General features: G+C 40.3%; 1 protein-coding gene across 3 annotated transcripts in view; it reads left to right on the forward strand.

Annotated features, from left to right (window-relative positions):
* Dlc1 (DLC1 Rho GTPase activating protein) overlaps nucleotides 1-21,409 on the forward strand; it is a 381,889-nt gene that overhangs the window by 320,527 nt on the left and 39,953 nt on the right. The window contains exon 1 of one of the 3 annotated variants that reach the window (XM_005330788.5): nucleotides 15,199-15,572. The exons of the other annotated variants lie outside the window; for them this stretch is intronic. Within the exon in view, the coding sequence (XP_005330845.1) occupies nucleotides 15,245-15,572 (328 nt within the window). The 5' untranslated portion in view covers nucleotides 15,199-15,244. Of the gene's footprint in view, nucleotides 1-15,198; nucleotides 15,573-21,409 lie in introns of those variants that run through there. 3 annotated transcript variants of the gene reach the window in all.

A 21,409-nucleotide genomic window follows, 5' to 3' on the forward strand; every position in this document is an offset into this window, starting at 1 on the left:
CAAAATTTAAAAAAAAAATTAAAAATAGGTTAGGGATATGGCTCAGTGGTTAACACACCTAGGCTTGACCCACAGTACCTAAAATTAAATAAAATTTAAAAATTTTTTAAATGTAGAGATGTAATATGAGAAGTCATTAACCTTCCCCCAACTCAGCATATAGTCCTGTCTTCTTTTTCCATTTCTTTTAAACTAAGAGAATTGAAGATTCATATATATTTATGTACAAATTTATATACAAATATAAATATATATATAAGTATATACATATACACATATATATGTATATAAACACACCATATATGTATGTGCATAAACACACGTGCGTGCGTGCGCGAGTACACACACATACACACAATCAATACCAAGAAAGACATTCAAGTGGTGTCCATTTCCTGGGCAATACATCATCCTTCAGAGACAAATGGCTGATTTCATTCAGGTTCAGAGCAGACAGATCTTGGGAGATACATGTTATAGCCTTGGGAAGAATTCTTTAAACAAAAGTTGTGTTTATCAGCAGAATGAAGTCTCTGGTCTAGACTTGGAGAGCAATTTACTTAGGCAAGTCTTCCCAAACCAAGTACGAGCAAGAGACCTGATGACCACAGGGACTCTTTTTTTTTTTTTTTGGTATGGGGAAATTGAACCCAGAGGCACTTTACCATTGAGTTGTAGCCCATCCCTTTTTATTTTATTTTATTTTTTTATTTGGGAAAGGGTCTTGCTAAGTTGCTTAGGGTATTGCTTAGTTGCTGAGGCTTTCCTCAAGCTTGGGATCCTTCTGCCTCAGCCTCCTAAGTTGCTGGGATTGCAGGTGTGTGCCAGCATGCTAGGCCACAGGGCCTCTAACTAGAGCTTTCATCTGCTCATCTCTTGTTTTATTCCAGTCCTGGTGGGTGGGTTCTTAAGTTTCTTCTACCTCATTCCTTCCTATGTACGGATATTCTTCCCCCTGGTGGGAAGGCTGACCAAGGGTGCGTTTGCCTTCCTGGAGGGAAAAGTAATCAACTATAAAAGAGAGCTTACGAAATACTGATGTTGTCCGTGGTTGACCAGAAGAAGCAAGGGTGTCGTGCAGATGGGCGAGTCCAGCCAAAAAGGAGGGCCAGATAAGACTGTGTAAATTGAGGTGAGGAGCAGATAGAGAATAGGCAAATAGGTTTTCATGTCCAGACAACGACCAGGACCTTGCCTCAGAAAGAGCTAGGGAGCAAGGGGGAAAAAAAAATGTTGAGTCAGGTCATTTGTTCCTGGGGAAGAAAAACTGTTTCAGAGCAAGTTCTGGAAGTAGGAAATGGAGAGATCATTCATTCTAAGAATATAATGAGGCAGCAGAGTCGATGTTTTGGAATTTCAGGGAAATCAAAGGAAAAGAACAGGATTCGTACGCAGCAAGAGCCAGAAGCTAAGAAAGAGAGCGCGCATCCACAATGGGATTTGAACAAAAAGCGCAATGGAGAACCTTCCAAAGTTTACTTACTCATATTTTTTCAGGTTAATAGGATTGGGATTAGGACTTCTGCCTTGTGATTCTGCTGAGAGATTTCCAATCAGCATCATAAAAATATTATCTCCCCCTTACTAGCCAAGTGGATGTTGCTATCAAGGAAATGCCCGGAAGAGTGACAAGTGAGAACATGCCTTAGGGCTCCAGGAGAGGCCTCTGGGAACATTAAGATATACCAGCATGTCTATGCCGTGTGTGTGTATGCACGTGTGCAAGCACGTGTGCACGTGCATCTTACACACACACACACACACACACACACACACAGGACTTGATTGTCAAAGTTTTCTCTTTCTCCCTGCTTAGCTGTCAGTGACCTAGAAAACAAAATTGCATGTCCCACACCCTGAGACCCAGCTTTCCCAGTCACTGCATGTTGGTGCACAAAGCTGTATTCAAACCTCAGGTCCAGTTGGAATCCAACTGCCCCTGTCAGATCTTTAATTTTCAGATAAGGGCTCCTGCCTCTCCTTAAATGCAGAATATGCAAATTAGCAAGATCAGCATCAGCCACAAGGTCTGGAAATCAGAATGAAAAAAACGTTCCTTTTCTGATTTGAAGATTTGAGATTGGTGGTAGAAGGAATTAAAAAACCCTGGTATGGAATCATTTGGGTTCAATGCCATTGGTTCAAAGAAGTACTGAGTTCATTTTGAAAAGGGGAAAAAGAAATCCACACATACTGATTTAGGGGAGTTGGCTGGAGCTCCATTTGTCATTCTTTAGTTTTTTGTTGGAGATTTATTTAGGTCAGAGTTTTGAGTTAGATCCCTCATTTCCCCAGGAGACCAACAGGACTATGTAGAAACTCAGTTCTGAGGAAGAATGTGAATCATGTAACTGATATGTTTGGCTTCTATGATAACCCAGGGAGAACAAAGAAAAAAATATAAACTAAGGTGTGTTTCCTAGACACAGGTATGCAAACCATGGTACTAGGAAAATGAAGGAAAAAAGGTAAATGGGGGGCTGACTGAATATTTTCCACACTTTGGAAGATGCTGTAGAAGTTTTCATCTTTATCTTGCCCAGATTTGGATTGATCATTCTAGAAAGATTTGAGTTTTTACACTATTAATCAGTGTTCTTTTATTCTTTCTAAATTCCATGAAGATTTCAAAGCCTTAGGTAGGCATAGGGCTCAGTCAAGTTAAAAGTAACCAGGAAAGTCCAATGCCTTCTAGATTAAATTTTTCTGGTTTGCTTTACTCTCTGGTTCTCTGTGCTAGGAACATTATAACTCTTTCCATAATACTGTCTTGGACTTTATTTTTCCCAACTTTAAACACTCTAATAGCACAAGAAAATAGAGTAATTTATGGTAGTTTAAAACTAAAATAAATATGCTATGTGATAAGAATAGTAAACATTCACCTTGGAAATTGGGTGATCATCTACAGAGTCAAGTTATTGTGATTACTGTCATCATTATTAAAATTATTTAGCTTCGATAATTCACAGAAGGAAATAGATTTGGGAATTATTTTAAATAACCTAAGTTTAGATATTAAATATTTAATGGTGATTACTTTCAGTATCCTTAGGTCATAATAATAACATTTCAACAGAACATAACTAGGAATTATTTTTTAAAGAGAAAAAGACTTTTAAAACGTATGTAAAATAGCTGTATAATGCAACTGCCACTATGAATATTACAGTTTGAGAGACTGTGATATTGTCATAAAGTGAAATAATCACCCACTGACCCATCATCCAACTAACTAAAGAGTTTGAATATTCTGTTTCCTGTTAAAGCTACCTAGGTGCTCTTCCCCCAGCTAGTGTCCCTGCCTTGCCCCAAAGGAAATCACAATCTTGAATGTTGAATTTATGATTCCCTTCCTATTTTTTTAATTTTTATCATGTAATTTTGATATTTCACTTGACATTGTTTCAAAGATCAGTCCTTGTTGCATGTAACTATAGCTCACTCATTTTCACTGTTGTGTAATATTCTACTGTGTAAACCTGCTGTTTTTAAAGATCTGTTGTGCAGGTGATAGACATTTGGATTATTTGCAGTTCTCCCTAATATAATGCTATGTAGATCTTCTTTCTGGATGCACATGTGCAAAACTTTCCCTCAGATACAATACATACCTCAGAGCAGAATTACTGAGTCATAACATCCTCAATGGTCAGCTTCAAAAGAATCTTAAATTGTTTTCCTGAGAGTCTGTACTGGTATACCTTTCTGCCAGCAATTTATAAGAGTTCTCATCATTGAGAACATGGCATTTTAAATTGTAAATTTAGTACATGTCAAATAGTAGCTAATTATGGTCTCAATTTGTATTTTCTAATTATTAATGAGTTTGAGTATTTGTCATATGTTTTTTTTATCATTTGTTTTCCCTGCCTGCTCATACCTTTTGTCTAATCATATTAATGTATGTTCTTTTGCTTATTAATTCCTTAATTTGCATTCTTAGAGTTTATTATTTGCATTTTTAAAAACTGGATGCATAACTAATTTTTAGCATCTCTTATTTGCTAACACAAGCAATTGAGCTTATATATTTCAACAAACATTGATTTCCACTGTATCACACAAGTTTAAACATGTAGTACATTTTGTTCTCATTCAGTATTTAAAAATTTTTAGTATGATGGCTTCTCCAATCGTGAAATATTTAGTAGCATTTAATATTATCAATACGAGTACTAATCATTTGTATTATCCATTGCTGATTTTATTGAATTTTGGTCAGAGAATATGGTATTCTAGTTACCTATTTAAACACCTCATCAAGAAGTGGCTTAAAACAACAGTAATCAGTTATTTGCTCACGGGTCTGAGCATCAGCTGGACGCAGCTGAACTGTTCTTCTCAGGATCTGTGTTGTGGTTTAGATCTGGAATGTTCCCCAGAGTGTCATGTGTTGAAGGTTGGTCCCCAGTGCAGCAGTGTTCAGAGGTGAGGCTTTTAGGAAAGGATTGGATCATGAGGGCTCTAACCTCATCAGTGGATTCATCCATTTGATGATTAATGAAGTGAATGGACTTTGGGGAAGTGTTGGAAACTGTCGGCAGGTGGAGCATGGTTGGAGGACGTAGGTCACTGGACGTGCCCTGGGAACTGCCTCTTGCCCCTGACCCCTTCCTCTCCTGTTTCCCAGCAGCTCAGCAGCTTTCCCCAGGCTTTCCCTCCACTGGGATGTTCGGCCTCCCCTCAGGCCCAGAGCAGTGAAGCTGGCCAACCCCAGGTTGGTACCTCTGAAGCCAGGAGCCAAAACAAAGCATTTCCCCTTTCAGTCGTGTCAAGTGTTTTGATCATAGTCATGAAAAGCTGATCAACACAGTGTGCATCAGAGTTCTCCAGAGAAGCAGGACCAACGGGATAAATAGATAATAGATAGATGAAAGGGATCTATCTTATGAGGATTGGCTGACTTGATTATAGAGGCTGATAAGTCCCACCAAAAAGAGCCATAGAAGCTGATCGTGAGGCTCAGCCCAAGCTTTAGAATAGGGAAGCCAGCAGAGTAACCTTCAGTCCAAGGCTGAAGGCGTGAGAATCGGCATGAACTGCTGATGCATGTCCCAAAGCCAGAGAACCTGGAGATCCTATATCAATAGGGCATAGGAAGATGGGTGTTCCTGCTCCAGGAGAGAGAGCAAATTTACCTCTCCTATGTCTTTTTCTTCTATCTAGACCCTCAACTGGTTGGATGGTGCATCTCGAGATGAGGGCTGATCTTCCTACTTCAGTCCATTGATTCAAATGCCAATCTCTTCCAGAAGCTGTCTCACAGACAAACCCAGAAATAACACGTTAATGCTTGACCAGCTATCTGGTCAACCCTTAACTGAGCCAAATGGACCCCTTCACTTGCCCAGCTCAGGGTCTTGTCTGGCAGTTGAGTCAAATGGTAACTGAGATTAGGGCCTCTCAAAGGCTTCTCCATTCACATGTGTGTGGGCTGGAAAAACTCCAAAACAGCTGTGAGCCAAAACAGCTGGAACGAGCGCCTCTGGAATCTCTGAGGCCTTTCCATTAATTCTCTCCACATCAGGGCCTCAGAGTTACCAACTTTCTTACTAGGTAGCTGAAGACTCCAGCATCATTAGACCAAGAAAAACTCACAGAAACCGTATAACCTTCTCCAGTCTACCTTGAAAGAACAACAGCATCACCTGTGCCAGATTCTGTTCATTACCACCTGGGTTCAGGAGGCGGGCTTTACTCCACCTACTGATAGAAAGGATCAGCAGAGATTTTGTGGATGTTTTAAAACATCACAGTCATTAATGGGGTACCACCTCTTTGAAATTTGTTAAGATTTGCTTTATGGCTTAGGATATGGTCAGTGCATTGCAACACTGAGAATGTGCATATTCTACCTGATGAGTACAGATATCTGCATGTGGTGACTAAAACTTTTCTCTTTGACTTTATTTTGTCTGCTCAGCCTATCCAGAATTGTGAGAAGTCTGTTGAAATCTCCCACCGATGCAATTTTTATCCATTTCTACCTCTAATTCTGCTCATCTTTGCTTTGTAAATTTTGAGGCTATTTTATTATGGGCACACAGGTTCAAAATACCTTAATTTTCTTGTTAAGTGACCTATTTAGTGTTTGGTAGTAATTCTCTTCACCACTTACAGTCTGTTTTAAAGTAAAGCTTTTTATTTATGATACCAGATAGCTCTCCTAATTTTCTTTTCCTTAAGATATTTGCCTGGTATATATTTTCCTGTTTATCTTTTACTTTCAACCTTTCCATATCATAGTATAAACGATTCAAACATCTAGAAAACTCAGTTATGAAATTTGGTGGTTTATAAACTTCTTTTTTTCCTTTTACATATCCACTTTGTTAACCCACTGAAATGATGGCAGCAGTCAGTAGGGAAATAGTTGTTTGTTCAGCAATAGGATATCTGTGTAAAAGAGGTTTGATGTAGTCCCTTCTCTACTGATAAATCCTCAAATGTCAGTCTTTCTCAATTCATGAGTCTTCTTGCCAGATCCACTTTTTAAAATATATAATTTGTTGCCTTGCAGTGTCCTCAAATTACAGCCTAATTCAGTAGAATCAATAAGAGATAATTGGGCCAGGCACAGTGGCACACGCCTATAATCCCAGCAGCTTGGGAGGCTAAGACAGGAGAATCCAGAGTTCAAAGCCAGCTTCAGCAATGGCGAGACACTTAGCAACTCAGTGAGACCCAGTCTCTAAATAAAATACAAAATAGGGCTGGGGATGTGGCTCAGTGGTCAAGTGCTCCTGAGTTCAGTCCCCGGTACCAAAAAAAAGAGATAATTGAGTGAGTTAGTTACACATGAAAAGTCAAGCTTGAGGATCAACTGCAGCTCCACTCTCCTGTTGGCTATTAAAGTAAGTTAATGATCTGGAGCTATGTAGGGGTTTCCAGCAGCAACACTATAATGGCCAACATGCCATAGTTAGCAGCTTAGAAAAGAAACTGTTTATTATTTTTCAGGCAATTGCCCAAACCCATCCTGCAGTATCTGTGTTTTAGGACCAGTCTACCATAAAGAAAAAGAGCAACATATTATGGTTCAAATAAACACATAATATCTCCTTAGTAGAAATAAACTCATGAGCAATTCTACTCAGATTTTCAGAGTTATGGAAGTCGGTTTTATTTCATAGCTACTTTAGAATTACATCTGGATATTGGTTTTAAAACTCAGAGTTTAGGGGTAACCACATGAATGATTCATTTTAAGCAGTGTGGTAGAAAACAAAATTTAAAATGTTTTTATACCTACAAGGTAAAAGGTTAAAAATGTATATCTTAGCATTATACATAGCCCTTGAAAAAGTTTGATTTATTTATTATTAGGTATATTATTAGTATTATGATTAAGTATATATGAGCACACACATACACAACATTGCACTTATAGAACATTTGAAAGTCAAAAAGTCTCTCAAAAATGTAGTGCCCCTACGACCTTGACACGACTTTGATATGACTTTGACTTATACTCTAACTCCACTAGATTCTCTGTAACAGGTCCTTATGGAGGCCTCACTTCCTGCAAGGCATTTATCTGTATGTTATACTAAGAGAGGTGGAAAAAATAAAATAAGAAAGCTGGAATTATTTTTGAATACATGATCAAATGTATAATTTAAAATAGAGCAAAAAAAATTCCAAGTATTAAGTAACCTTGTTTTGTAAGTTAGTGTCTCTGGCTTCAAACTATACAGAGAAAACTACTTAAGTAAACTCCTAGTTAATAATTAAAAAGAACAAATAAGTAAGATCTTTGTATTTTTTTGAAGCTTGTTAATTTTTTTAAAATCATAAATTAAGCTTAAAAGGCAGATGACAAACTTGTAAAAATCTGTTTTATATTAAGTGACAAATGGCTAACATCCTTAATCTGTGCATATTCGATTCAGTAAGAAGAGACAAAATGCTTCATCCAAAGAAGTTCTAGAATTAAATAGATGAGGTCAATATCAGTATGTGTGGGGTGGGGAGGGAGACAGGAAAGAGAGAAGGAGAGAAAGACTGGAAAAGAAAAAGAAGTTTAAAAGCAAAAATACTCCAGCAGTATACAAGCCTGGTAAAAAGATCAAACACTGTGTGATCCCACTTCCATGAAGTACCTGAAACTGTTACATTCCTAAAGACAAAAAAGTAAAATAGTTGTTACTAGGAGCTGGGGGAAGAGAATAGAGAGTTATTGTTAAATAGATAACAGAGCTTTAGTTGGGGTGATGAAAAAGTTCTGGAGATAAGTGGTGGTAACAGCCACACAATAATGTGAAGGTCCCCAATGCTACTGAACCAACACTTAAAAATAGTTAAGATGATAAATTTTATGTTATGTGTATTTTACTATAAGAAAAAAATCCAACCAGTTTAGTGTTCAAACAAACATAAACAATAATGAAATACGATGTTTTGCTGATCAAATAAGCAAAATAAATTAAAATAATAATGCTGGCAATACTGATAAGAAGAGAAATGGGTACATGCAGACACTGATGAAAATGTAAAAATGACCCTGATGAAAATGTAAACTGTCCTGAATGACAGTTTACAAATATATATAAAATGTCCTAATGTGACAATTCTTGTGTGTGGAGTGGAGGGGATGGTAACTGGAGATTCAACCCAGGGGTGCTCTACCACTGAGTTATGTTCTCAGACTTATTTATTTATTTATTTATTTAGTTAGTTAGTTAGTTATTTTAAGGAGAGAGAGAAAGAAAGAAAATTTTTTAATATTTATTTTTTAGTTTTCGGTGGACACAACATCTTTATTTCATTTTTATGTGGTACTGGGGATCAAACCCAGCACCCCACGCACGCGCATGGCAGGCGAGCACGTTACCACTTGAGCCACATCCCCAGTCCCCTTTTTATTTTTTGATACAGGATCTCCCAAATTGCCAGGCTGGCCTCAAACTTGCAACCCTCCTGCCTCAGCCTCCCAAACTGCTGGGATGACAGGTATGCATCACTGCACCTGGTTAAACCATGCCATTTAAAAAAAAAAATCTAATTGCATAAAAATGTTCTTGAAAGGAAAAAAATGGTAAAAATAAATAAATAAATAAAAGTGCAACATCAATCAACTAATTTATGGTGGGTCCATAAGATGGAATATTATGCAACTACGACAAATCATATTCTTTGTCTATGTTAAGTGAAATAAAATACAACATAATGTGATCTCAATTTTATATGACTAGGAAGCCAGACATGCAAATGTAATACATTTATAATTACTTCTGTTTTTCTAGTTATAAGATTTTATTTATTCCTTTATACTTTTCCATATTTTTCTTGACTCTTTACAATGAATAGCATAGAATCATAAAATTTAAGTAACAAAAGATTAAACATTACTTGTACTTATAAAATAACATTATCCATCTTCAGCTGTCAATGAATTATTGGCTGCAAGCTCATAAAGGATTCTTAAATTTAAGGATAATAGCACAATAGACAAAAGAATCAAGGCATGCCCTTTAAACTGGTTAACTCAATGGCAAAGCCGCCTAGTTGTCTTCCTGGAATAAAAAATGATCACAATTTTTTCCTTTCTACTCACTTGATTTCTCTATAGTCAAAGGCCACAAGAAAGAATTGGTGTAGCCATTAGCAAAGATCAAATGGAAGTTGTGAGTATGGTAGGAATGTGACAGTGCCTCTGCTCCTGGGTTGCTAAGTTCTCTGGTATTTTTAGCAGTGAGGCCTTGAGCTAATCTACCACCTAAGCCTTTATAGAAAGTAGACTTTAAAAGAAAATTCTACTGCCAACATGGTAAATATCTCAGGAAAGCATGCCCACTGATTTCTCAAATCTGGACAGAGAACTCCATAGGTTCAAACCCTTTCCTGGTCTCCAGTGCAGAACCATACCTAGCCCTGCTTTCTGCCAAGAGCTTCCCTTTCCAAGCTCCCTCTTCATTTTCATTTTGTTTCCCCCAACACACTGCCTTTTCTGGGGTTTAATAAATATTTGTTGAATGATGCAAATACTATGCTAGGCTTTCCTATTTGGGGTTTAAAGTGATTATCCAACAAGTAGATTCATGTTGTATTTATTATACAGACGCTCTTTCAACCTCATTGAAAATCTCACTGCAAGCCCAGCACAGTGGCCTATGCCTGGAATCCCAGCTACATGGGAGGCTGAGGCAGGAGGATCACAGGTTCAAGTCTAGCTTAGGAAACTTGGTGAGACCCTGTCTCAAAATAAAACTGGGCTGGTGATATATTGCAGTAGTTGGAACACTTACCTAGCATGCCCAAGGCCCTAGGTGCAATCCCCAGTATAAAAAAAAAAAAAATCTCAGGGAGACTAACTACTTTCAACATATTTTGAACTTGAATGTTCCAAGGTGATAGTCAATGAAAGATCTAACTGAACGAAAGAGCTAAAATTAGCTAAAATTTTAAAAGGATAAGTTTATTTTGCAGCCTAAGCTCTGTGTTCCTTTCTTCTTTCTCCATCCTATACCCCTAGTAATAGAATTTTGAAAAATTCTGAAAAAGCTAAATACCTTTTAGCCTTTTTAGTTAAGGTAAGGAATGGGAAGAACCCAGACTGAGGTCACTGAAGCTTAAAAGTAAATGAATGCTTTAAGGACAGCCATTCAATTTCAAATTTAATTATTTTCCTTAATTGAATACTGTTTACCATTATTTCCAAAATGCTTTTCTTTCTTGTATTTCCTTTGAGCATTACAAATCAAAATTATTTTCCTCAGTAATTTCATAATGTTCCATTGAACACAAATTATATTACAACATTTTCCAAGTGCAGAGGAGTCTTTTAGTTCCTAGGGGAGAGAAAGAAATTTCCAAAGAGATAGCTTGGCTCATATCACTAGAGCAGAGGTTTAAACTCGTTGCCCGAGGGATAAATGAAGCCCACAGTTGAAATTACTTGGAATGGGTTTTGATTTTTTAAACTATTTGCCCGCATCTAAAACTTGGGAGCTTTGATATAAAAATATAGATAGAGGTAATATAGGTCAGCGGTAGAGTACTTGACTGGCAGGTGAAAAGCCCTAGGTCATTCCCTAACACTGTCATCACCCACCAGAGGAGGAAGAGAAAGGGGGGAGGGGGAAAAGGAGGGGAGGGAGGATGGGAGGGGGAGGGGGAGGGAAGAAGGAAGGAAGAAAAAGGGGATGGGAGGAAATATAGTTGCTGTTGGAAAATCATTAAACCCAGTACATTGGAGTTGCTGTGTTACACATGCCAACAAGGGCCTGACTGGCAGCAGTCTTCAAAGAGGGTTCTGGACTCTCCTGCTCTCACCATTCTATGTAGCTTGCTTTACTTACAGCATCACATGCCTGGATGCCTGCAGACACCTGAGATTTTGTTTTGTTTATTAACACATGATGGTATGAAAAAATGCAAGAAGGTGACTTTGAACAATATCAATACTATCTCATTTCAATCATTAAAATAGAATATGAACCAAAAAGAGTAAAGAGTCGCCCTCTTTGTCACTCAAGCCTCTGCCACACAGTTTAGGAGTTAGCTATGTGATTTTTCTTTCTTTGGTAATACAACAGTTGAATGTGAAAAAAAATCCAAATAGAGAGGTCAAGGATCCCCTGTGAATAACCTCCAAACAGTGGATGTCCAAACTGAGGAAGCAAACAGTACAAGTCCTTATGTCATCTTTAAAAAAAAAAAAAAATCCTGCATTAATAACAATCAATGACAACAATGATCACAAAACCTTGTGTAACTGGTGATGAATTTTTATTCTTATGAATTGAAGAGCTTGTTTATGACCTTGACTGCAAGTAGAGAAATGGGCAACACTGACGAGGTAACTTCTGCCTCCTAAGAGTCCACTGTTACCAAAATCTCAGTTAATGAAGATCAGGGACACTCAGTCTAATGTCAGCAGTTTATGACAAATGAAACCTTAGGTGACGATTTAGTTGAAGGTTGAATAAAGAGGAAGGACCCTGAGCTGCCCTGGGAACCCTCTTCCATCTGGCAAATACCACTGTTTGTCCCCGTTCTTAATGACTTTTCCACTCCTTCCTTCCCCAGTTTGTGAAGGCTCCTTAGATTCACAAAGGTTAAAGTCAAGGTCTTATTCTATATTGTTTTAATTTTCTCCCGGATATGATTTAAATAGCAATTTCATCTCCTATTTTGATATTTAATAGGACAGTCAGTCCTCTCTATGGGCAGCTTCTGAGCCCACAGATAAACCAACCACTGGTTGAAAATATCTGGAAAAAAAAAAATCGCATCCGTACTGAACATGCATAGACTTTATTCTGTCATTATTTCCTAAACAATCCAGAATAAAACTGATATACATGCCATTTACCTTGAGGTATATAAGCAATCCAGAGATGATTTAAAGGCTACAGGAAGGTGTGAATAAAATACCACTGTGTCATTTTATACAAGGCTATTGGGTGTCCAAGGTGGGTGTGGAAGGGAGTCCTGGAACCAACCTAAGAATGCCAAGAGACAACCTTGTATAATAATAACAGCTAACATCAAATGCTAATTGCATGCTAAGTACTTATGTACTTTATCTTATCTAATCCTCATAAAAACCTCATGAGATACATCCTCTTTTTAAAGAGGAAGAAATGGAAGTTTTCAGAGCCTAAATAACCTGTTCATCAGAAAGTTAAGTGGCCTGCTCCAAAAGTCCAACTTTAAACCACTATTCTACAAGCGTGGTAGCCTTCAAGCATGTCCGTTTATATACAATGGGAGGAAAAATTAAAACTATGAAAATTGGGATTTGGCTCTGGTCACAGGCCATGTCATAATCGAAGAATAAGAGAAGAGAAGATTCAGTGAAGGCCAGATGCAGACCAATGCATCACCCAAGAAAAATGTTTTGGGAGTTATTAGTATCATAGGTGATAAGCAAACCACACAAGGCAAACTTCCAGAGATGTGTAATAAAATTAGGAAGATTCGGAGAAAGCACAATAATCAAGGAGAAAGGAATGGGATTTGAACAAGAGAAACAAAAAAGGTCAACATGGTTTATTCTATAAAGATGAATACTGAGTGGGGAGGAGTGTATTAGAGATGCAGACTCCTGGAAAGCAATAAAAATACAGCTTCACCCAATAAAGTTCATGTAAAAAGTAAACATTAAGAATTAGTCCTAAGAATTGATATACTTTGAGATGCTTTAAAAATACCTATATTTTTAAGGTTCGAATTTTTAATAAATTAGCATGTTTTAGAGATGGATGAGTATGTGTATGTGTTTGTGTGTGTGTGTGTGTGTGTGTGTGTAGCATACGTGCATTTTCATGTGGAGATCAAACACAGGGCCTCACATATGCCAGGCAAATGCTCTACCCCTGTGCCACATCTGTAGCCCCTGGAAGTGCTGAAGTTTGAAATGTATACTGCAACTTGAGTGATCTTTTCAAAATGCAAAGCTGATGATGGGATCCTCTCTTGCATTAAAATGGATTCTCACTATTAAGAATTTTTAAAATCCTTAACATAGTCATTCAGGGAATTGAATAAGTTTGCCTTTATTTCCCCAGCCTGCTCTTGAATCATGCTTCCGCTTGCTGGCAACTGTAGGCTGATGTTTTGATAGCTTCTCCAGTGCCCACACCTCAGAGGGCTGCTCCGTTTTTTGTTTTGTTTTGTTTTGGGGGGGGGGGCAGGTCAGATCTTCACTTCCTGAACCCTCACAGCACCTCTTTTTCATACAGTAAGCTTGTTTGCCCCATCATAAGGACAGAAGGCTGACAGACATGCCCTGGATTACCTTTGGGTTCCAGCATCTACAAGTAGGTAATAGCTGGGAAACAACAGTATTTTCTGAATAGATAAGACCCATCCTCTCAGAAACTAAATTCTAGTTTGGGCAAATTAATTAAATTTGCTAAATAGGTTCTCATTTTTATTTTTGTTTCACTGAAAATATGGGAGTGGGGAGAGTCTTGTGTTTATAAATTAAGACATGGCTATAAAATCAATACATTTTTAATTGAAAGACAATTCTTCCATTTGTATTTAGCCCTATCTAAAAACAAGCTATCCCAAACTCCTATATTCCCTCGTCTACTTTATATTAGTCTCATCTAACACGCTATATATTTTTCACTTACTTGTTTTGGTCGGTCATTGTATATCTTCCCCTTTAGGAAGCAAACTGGTGGTGGGGGGGAGGGATGTTAATCTCCTTTGTTCACTGGTATATCCCCACCCCTAGCCTAAAAAAAGTATTTGGCACATAGTAAATGCTCTTAAATATCTATCAAATGAATGAGTTTAGGTCAGTAGTTTTCCTTGTCCAGAAATAACAGGCAGAAAGCATCAATTTATCCCAAAGTAAAATTTTACAAAAGCTTCTTGCCTAGATTTTTTTAAAAAATTTCTGTGATTTTATCCATTGTGTTTTTTTTTTTTTTAATGAGGCTTCTTATATTAGGAGCCTTCAAACTACTATGCTTCAGAATCACTTGAGGGCTTGAATAAATGCAAAGCCTCAGCACAAGAGATTCTAAATCTTCAATCTGGGGTTGGACCTATAGCAGTTCCAGGAGCTCTGCTGGATTACAGTTCAAAGGCCACAGTTTGGAAAACACTGGCGATAGCTAAGCACACAGAAGACTCTCAACACATCTACAGCAGCGTTCATTACCTACATTCTCTCTGTACTTCTGAGGGCTTTATATAGTAAAGAATAATAAATGTCCCAAAGACAGGTTCTTTTTTCCCCTATTTTACAAATCAGGAGACTGGTCCATCCCTACTTTGATTTTCCCTCCATAACCGCAAATTTCTGTGATGCCCATCAGAATGAAAGGCAGAACCACCCAGAAAAAGAGGGAAAGGGTACGATGTCCCAGCGTCCGGACGGGACGTCGCCGCCAAGCAAAAGCCTCATGGCCTTTGCCTCTGCCCCTGAGGCCAGTAGCCGGCGACTTTTAGGCGCTTCCCGTTGCAGACGTGGAGGCTGAGAGAAAACATTCCAGTCCCGGGCGGTGGAGGCGGGGGGCGGGACCTGGTGTGAGGGCGGGACCTAGAGGGGCGTGACCGGGACGGCCTGAGACCCGCGATCTTGGTGGCCTGGAGGAGGCGCGGGGTAGGGTGGAGCCTGAGCGTGGGGCGGGGCCAGAAAACCCCGGAGGCTGCGGCTCCGGACCCCCGCCGGCCGGGAGAAGGCGGTGCTGCCAGGTCTTGTCCCTCCCTTGGAGGCGGGCCCAGCAGGAGGGCTAGGCTTGCGGGGCGTAGTGTAGGCAATTCGCTCCAGCTGCCTATGCGAGGGCGCCTCTCTCTAATAACTGGCCATGGCCGCGCTTCCCTGCAGCAGGAGCAGCTGCTCCCGGGCTTCTCGCTGGGCTCCTTGAGATCTCTCCCGTTACGACCTCTAGAAAATCCCACGTTCTTTCTGGGGCCTTGGCGAGAGGCCAGGACCCGTAGAGAAGGATGCGCTGAGAACCGCCAGGGCACGTGTCCCTGTGCCGCCGTCAGCCCCGGTGCGGGAGCCGACCTGCCTGGTGCTGCCTCGATTTACCCTCTGCGCGTCTGCCGCGCTGTGCCGCCCTTGATGTGCAGAGAGAAGCCGGACACCATGATCCTAACACGTAAGCTAGACTTGTGCCTTTGCCCGGGACTCAACAGCTGTCACCGCGCCTTGGCAAGTTCGTGTCTGTCCTTCGGAGCTTTTGGAACGTTTGCAAAGGAGTAGCTGGAGTTTCTTGGGAGTGGAGTGTGTGTGTGTGTGTGTGTGTGTGTGTGTGTGTGAGAGAGAGAGAGAGAGAGAGAGAGAGAGAGAGAGAGAGAGAGAGAAAGAGCAGGGTCGTAACCTGGCAAGGGAGGTTAGGATTTCGGGTAATGACCTTAAGTCTCGCATCGCCTGGGGACCGCGGACGCGAGCCCGGGTGGACTCCGAAGGACTGCCCGCTCGCGGCCTGCCAAGGTCGGGTGGGAGACTCGGACCGGGTAGTTCTTCTCTTCTCATTCTAAATCCCAGGCGCTAGCCTCTGGCTCCGCTGGAGTGGCGGGACCCCCTTTCTACTTTTCTTAACCTCGGGAATCCTTCTGCGATGGGTGCTTACTGCCCTGAATCCTACACTTACAAAATCAGCGTAGACTCCCCCAGAGTTTTATTTAAGGGACGCTGCAGGCTTTAATGGCACTTGGAAATGTGCTTGCGTTCATATTCACCCCCCCCCCAAAGTGCTTTAATTTCAAATCTTTTTTTTTGTTCAGATATTTTAAACGATGAGAATTAACTGGACCAGGAAAGTCTGGCTTTGGTAGTTGCCGGTGCCGGGAGAGGGTTGAGGCTCTTGGACCAGCCCTGAGGCGCGCGTGGGGGGGTCCTGATGGAAAAGGCTGCGCTTTTCCGCGGTGCGCTGGGCGGTCGGAAATGCCCCCACGAGATGCCCACGCCCTTGGCGCCTGACGAGGAGCCCGCGGAGCTAGCCCCCCGGTCGGAGACAGGAAGGAAGCACGCCTCCCGATCCGACTTTTTTTTTTTTTTCTCTCCACTATAAGTAGGTCTCTTGGAACCTTGTCCCACTCTGTCCCTGACCCCACCTCCAACGTAAAGGGGCTGAGCCTTTGATCTTTGGGAAAGAGTTACCCTGGCCACAGTAAACCTACCCTGCCGCATGTAATTTTCTGCTTGTCTGCGGATCCTTATAGCGCACAGTCAGTGGAGGCTGGTGGGATGGCAATCCCCGGTCTGCAGCCTGCTGGCTGGGAGAATCTGAGAAATGACAGGACTCCGCTGTGCCTCCTCCATCTGCAACACCCGGGTAATAATTGCATTGACCCGCAGGGAGGTTGTTAGGATCAAGTGATCTAATACAAGTGAAGTTATTTGTACCGTGTCTGGCTCTAACTTTCAGCAAATTCCCAATTTTTGTTAATGACTGTAGACGGAAACTCCTGCCTAAAGCCTTACGGAGCAGAAAAACCGTCCCACCACCCTCTTCCCCATTCCCGATCTTGCCCCTTTGAGCCCGACCTTGGTCAGCAAATGAATCCATTGTCGGGATTCAGAGGGTTGTTCCAAGCGGTTGCTGGCAATTTAGAGGAATGCAGCCTTCGCACAACCATCCATTACAAAAGATTCATGAGGATGGCACATATGACGCATTTGGATAGAAAAAAAAATGACAGCTCAAGAGAAGGCCAAATACTGAATCTCAAATTACAATTTTTTTCCTCCAAATTTTTGTTTGCTGAAGGGATGAAAGAAAATAATAGCCCAACAGATTGCAGCGTGGGGCATGTAAATCTATCAGCAGCTGGAAGAGGTTGACCAAGTCAGAATCCATCTGGACTGCAAGCTGGTCCCTCAGCAGAGATAAGTTCGCAGAACATAAGTGTGCAGTTAATGGAGGCACCCAATGCCATCTTGGCATGCAAATTGCAGCAGATGGTCAGAAGGGTGCCCTGGAAGGCAGCAGCGCCCCCCACCTTTCCCCAGAAGAATTTAAAGAACTGGGGAAGGAGGGTCAAATGGTTAGCAGATGTGGGTTCAGAAATTATTTAGAGATATTTTCTGAGAAAATGTTGGTTATTGAGTGTGTTCACTTTTATTGTGGTATGTTAGATTTACAGTGAGGCTCAAGCCTGGGTAGTACTTTTTCATTAGTACTACTGTTCAGAGTACAAACTGAAGCACAGCAGACTGACTTTATCCTTCCCATCTGGTTTTCAAAGTTTGCTTTTGACAAAAACTGATTTTATTTCAATTCAAGTCGAATGACTGCTTTCACTAACCAGGTTTAGAAACTCAAGAAGGGAGACTGACTTGTTTTCTCCATTTCACAAAATCAGAATAAGTAGACTACAACTTAAAATCTTTCTCCAGAATGGATAAGAGTGGTTTCAGTGACTTTTATTGTAACTTCTCAATTGTAGATCTTATGAGAAACAATGCATGCTCTCTCCTTGAAGATGAAAAGATTAAACAAGCAACTGATTATCATTAATTGGAAGCTACATTTCAAATTTTAATATACTGGGCCAATCAAAAGATCTTCTGGAGCAAATGTGAAAGGCAATTTGTCCTTAAACCCTAAAGCCTTTCTTTGTTGTTCAGTATTATAGTTCAAATAACAAAGACCAAACAAAGTTGAAGAGCATTTTTACATTGCAAGAAGTATTTGGGTTCTTTTGGAAGATACACCAGATTAATGATGTATAACTATTTCTGTGATGTGAGCTGTGAACTGTACATAGTATTTAAATTCTAATTCATAGATCTAGTATGGGGATCAGAGGGGATATAGTAAGCCCCAATGAGATGCTTTCCAATCAGAGGTTTGGTGAGATTCCAAGAGGTGGTTTCAAATACAAAATTACGTACTTGGTTTCCCTGGGTATCCCCATGGAGATTTTAAGCCATGATGCAATGTTCAAATGAGAGTGGTATTTTTATGACTTAGGGCGGGTAAATATGCAATTTGAAAATATTTAGGGAAGGGTGATTTGGTCCAGAAGAATGGGGGCATCTAAAGTACAGTGAGTGGAGTGAATCAGACTTTTGTGAAGAGAGCCTTGTTCTGGACAGGATGGTCCAGTATTGTAAACACGAGTTTCTCAAGCTTAACTCTCCTTCCTAGCAACAGGAAGACGGAAATGAGGCCATGCAAAAAAAAGAAAAAAAAAAAAAGATTCTGAAGGGCTCCAGACAATACTTGATCCACCCTGCTATTCACCCTGTATAGCCAGAAGACTTGCAAAAGTAAAAATAACTTCAGATGTTTCCCCTTCCTCCCTGGATATTACCAAATCAGTAGACTGAATTCTCAAAAATTTAGAATATCATAGCAAAACCTGGCCCCATGGTGTGACTGCTTATAGACTCACACCAAGCCAAGCCTGTTCTAGAGATTGCAAAATAGACTCGGAAAGAAAGATGATTTTCATTTTTAATGTTTGCACAGTTCAGTGATTACAGTGACATGAGTTGGGGTCCAGTGGGAGAGAGAAAGCTGCTTTAATTTCTAAACTCTGTTGTACTTCCTTGTCTCAGAACTCTCTCTCTCTCTTTTTAAATTTCAAAATGTCTTTTTTATTTTTAGTTATAGATAAACACAATATCTTTATTTTGTTTATTTATTTTTATGTGGTGCTGAGGATTGAACCCAGTGCCTCACATGTACAAGGCAAGCGCTCTGCCACTAAGCCACACAACCCCAGCCCAGAACTCTCATTTTTAACAGAATCTGCCACCAAAACTCTTATTTGATGTTTGGAGTCTGTAATGCAAAGGAATGATCTATAGTGCATTCAAAACATAAAAAGACATGTTCCTTCTTTATGATGGTCAAAGTCAAGTTTCGATGCCCAACTATAAAGTGTTCATGTCTACTGTGTCCTAGTCCCCAGTTCCTCTTTTCCAGGGCTATGCTTTTCTGGAACAGACTTTATCAGTTGTCTGTTTTCTGACCATCACTATTGCCTATAGAAGAATGCAGACCTGAGCATTCTTCTTCTTTTAGGGTAGACAGTGCCATAGGCCTGAAATATGTTTTATAAATACAGGTTGCTGCTGTGAACTAGTGAATCTGTGGTGTTTTCTTTCAACCTCAAATGACAGCAGTCCCCATTTGTCCTTGGGGAATACATATCAAGACCCCCAATGGATACCGGAAACCATGGATAGGCCCCAAAGTTACGCAAACTCTTATTTTTTTTCCTATGAGTACATGTCTATGTTAAAGTTTCATTTATTAATTAGACACAGTAAGAGATGACCAACAACAATAATAAAGTAGGACAATTATAACAATATACTGTAAAAGATTTTTAAGACTTCATGCATTATTTATTTCTGGAATTTTCCATTTAATGCTTTCAAGTCTCAGTTGATGGTGATAACTGAAATTGTGGATAATGGTGTACTACCCGTAGTCGAAGATTCATTTAGTGTAAAAGGGGTAAGAGTACCAGCTGAGAGAGATACTTCCTGTCTTTCAGCACTTTTTCCTTAGGTGAGAGCTTGAATTATTGTTAAGGATTATCATGATCAATGATAATGATTAGGGACTCCTGCCAGGGTATTTTAATTAGGTCTAATCTGTCTTAACCTTTTTTTCACTAGATATTTTTTTAATGACAGGCAGGAAGAAAGTCCTGCCTATTTAGCTTGTATTTGTTTTTCCTATATCTTCACAAGCAATAGTCAGACTTTTCTAGAAGGACTCATACAGAGTCTTTTAATTACTTTGCAGTATGGGAGAGGCTTGTGCTCATAGGCAAAGAGGCCTGGGAATGACAAATGAAGTGTTTTTGCCTCCCGTCTCTGAAACCTATTGAGTTGGAGACACAAGCAGCTTCTGTCTTTAACATTTTGGGGAAAGGGTTCTGAGATAGCCTTTTCTGAAAGTCACCCTCTATCTACTGTACTGAATAATGCTTTTTCTTCAGTGAAAGTCTTTTAAAAGTATGTTTCTAAGGGAAAAAATATTTTTGCAGGTGTCACTGAAAACATATGAATTCTTGGGCTCCTAGGTAAACTCAAGCCAACCCAGTGGAAATCAATTTCTCTTCATCCCTCATCCTAGGTTTTTGTTCTGCTCTTAGACTTAGCTTCCCAGTGGACAGTGTGTCCTTTTTCCCTCCTGGAGTATCTCCACTTGGTGGCCTTTTCATGTCTGCATCCCTCCCCCACCAGGAGAAAGAATCAAAAGCTAATTGAAGGCTGAGGCCGTGAAGCTGAGTCCTCAGATGCCTTTGACACCTCCAATCCACATTTTGTTCTCTGCCCTGCCCCACCTTTGAGTGTCCTGCGGAGAGGACTAGAGGTCGCTTCCTGAAGCTTGTCAGAAAGGCGCCTTCCTCCTCCTGCAGCAGTCTCTAAAGGATGTTTAGGGGACAAAAGTTTTCCACACCCTGAGGTCCTAGCATTTCCCAGGCTCCCAGCACTTAGGGAGCCAGGGAGGAAGAGACTTTGGAGGTGAAATGGCCTGTGACCCATGCCCCTGAACTGCCCTACAGCCATGCTGTGCCCTTTGTCACACTCGAGTGACAAAATAGATAGAAGATGCTGAAATCCTGAACTTATCTTTACCTCCTGAATCTGGAGAAATAGTGACCTCATAGGAGATCTAGTGCTCATACAGCCCTCTTTTTTGCAAATTATATAGCACAGAAAAGGGATTTTGTGTCATGCTTGTGCATTTATGAAAGGAAAAATCCAGAACTTTGCAAAAGCAGCGTGGAAAAGCAGTGCCTCTTCTCTATTGAGGGGTAGCTGAAATGCAGGGGAGTTCAAGGTCATACATGAGCTGAATGAGCCTCAGACCTCTTCCTGCCAGCATGTGTGAGCAAGATGGGGATAGGAACCAGGTGAACATCGTAATGTGTTTGTAAGAAATGATGTATTTGAATTAAATTTTGATCATTAGTGCACACCTGTAAGGGGGCTGGGAGTCCCAAGCTGTTTTTAAAGAAAATA

This window comes from Ictidomys tridecemlineatus, chromosome 14 (assembly GCF_052094955.1).
Source record: "Ictidomys tridecemlineatus isolate mIctTri1 chromosome 14, mIctTri1.hap1, whole genome shotgun sequence".
NCBI lineage: Eukaryota > Metazoa > Chordata > Mammalia > Rodentia > Sciuridae > Ictidomys > Ictidomys tridecemlineatus.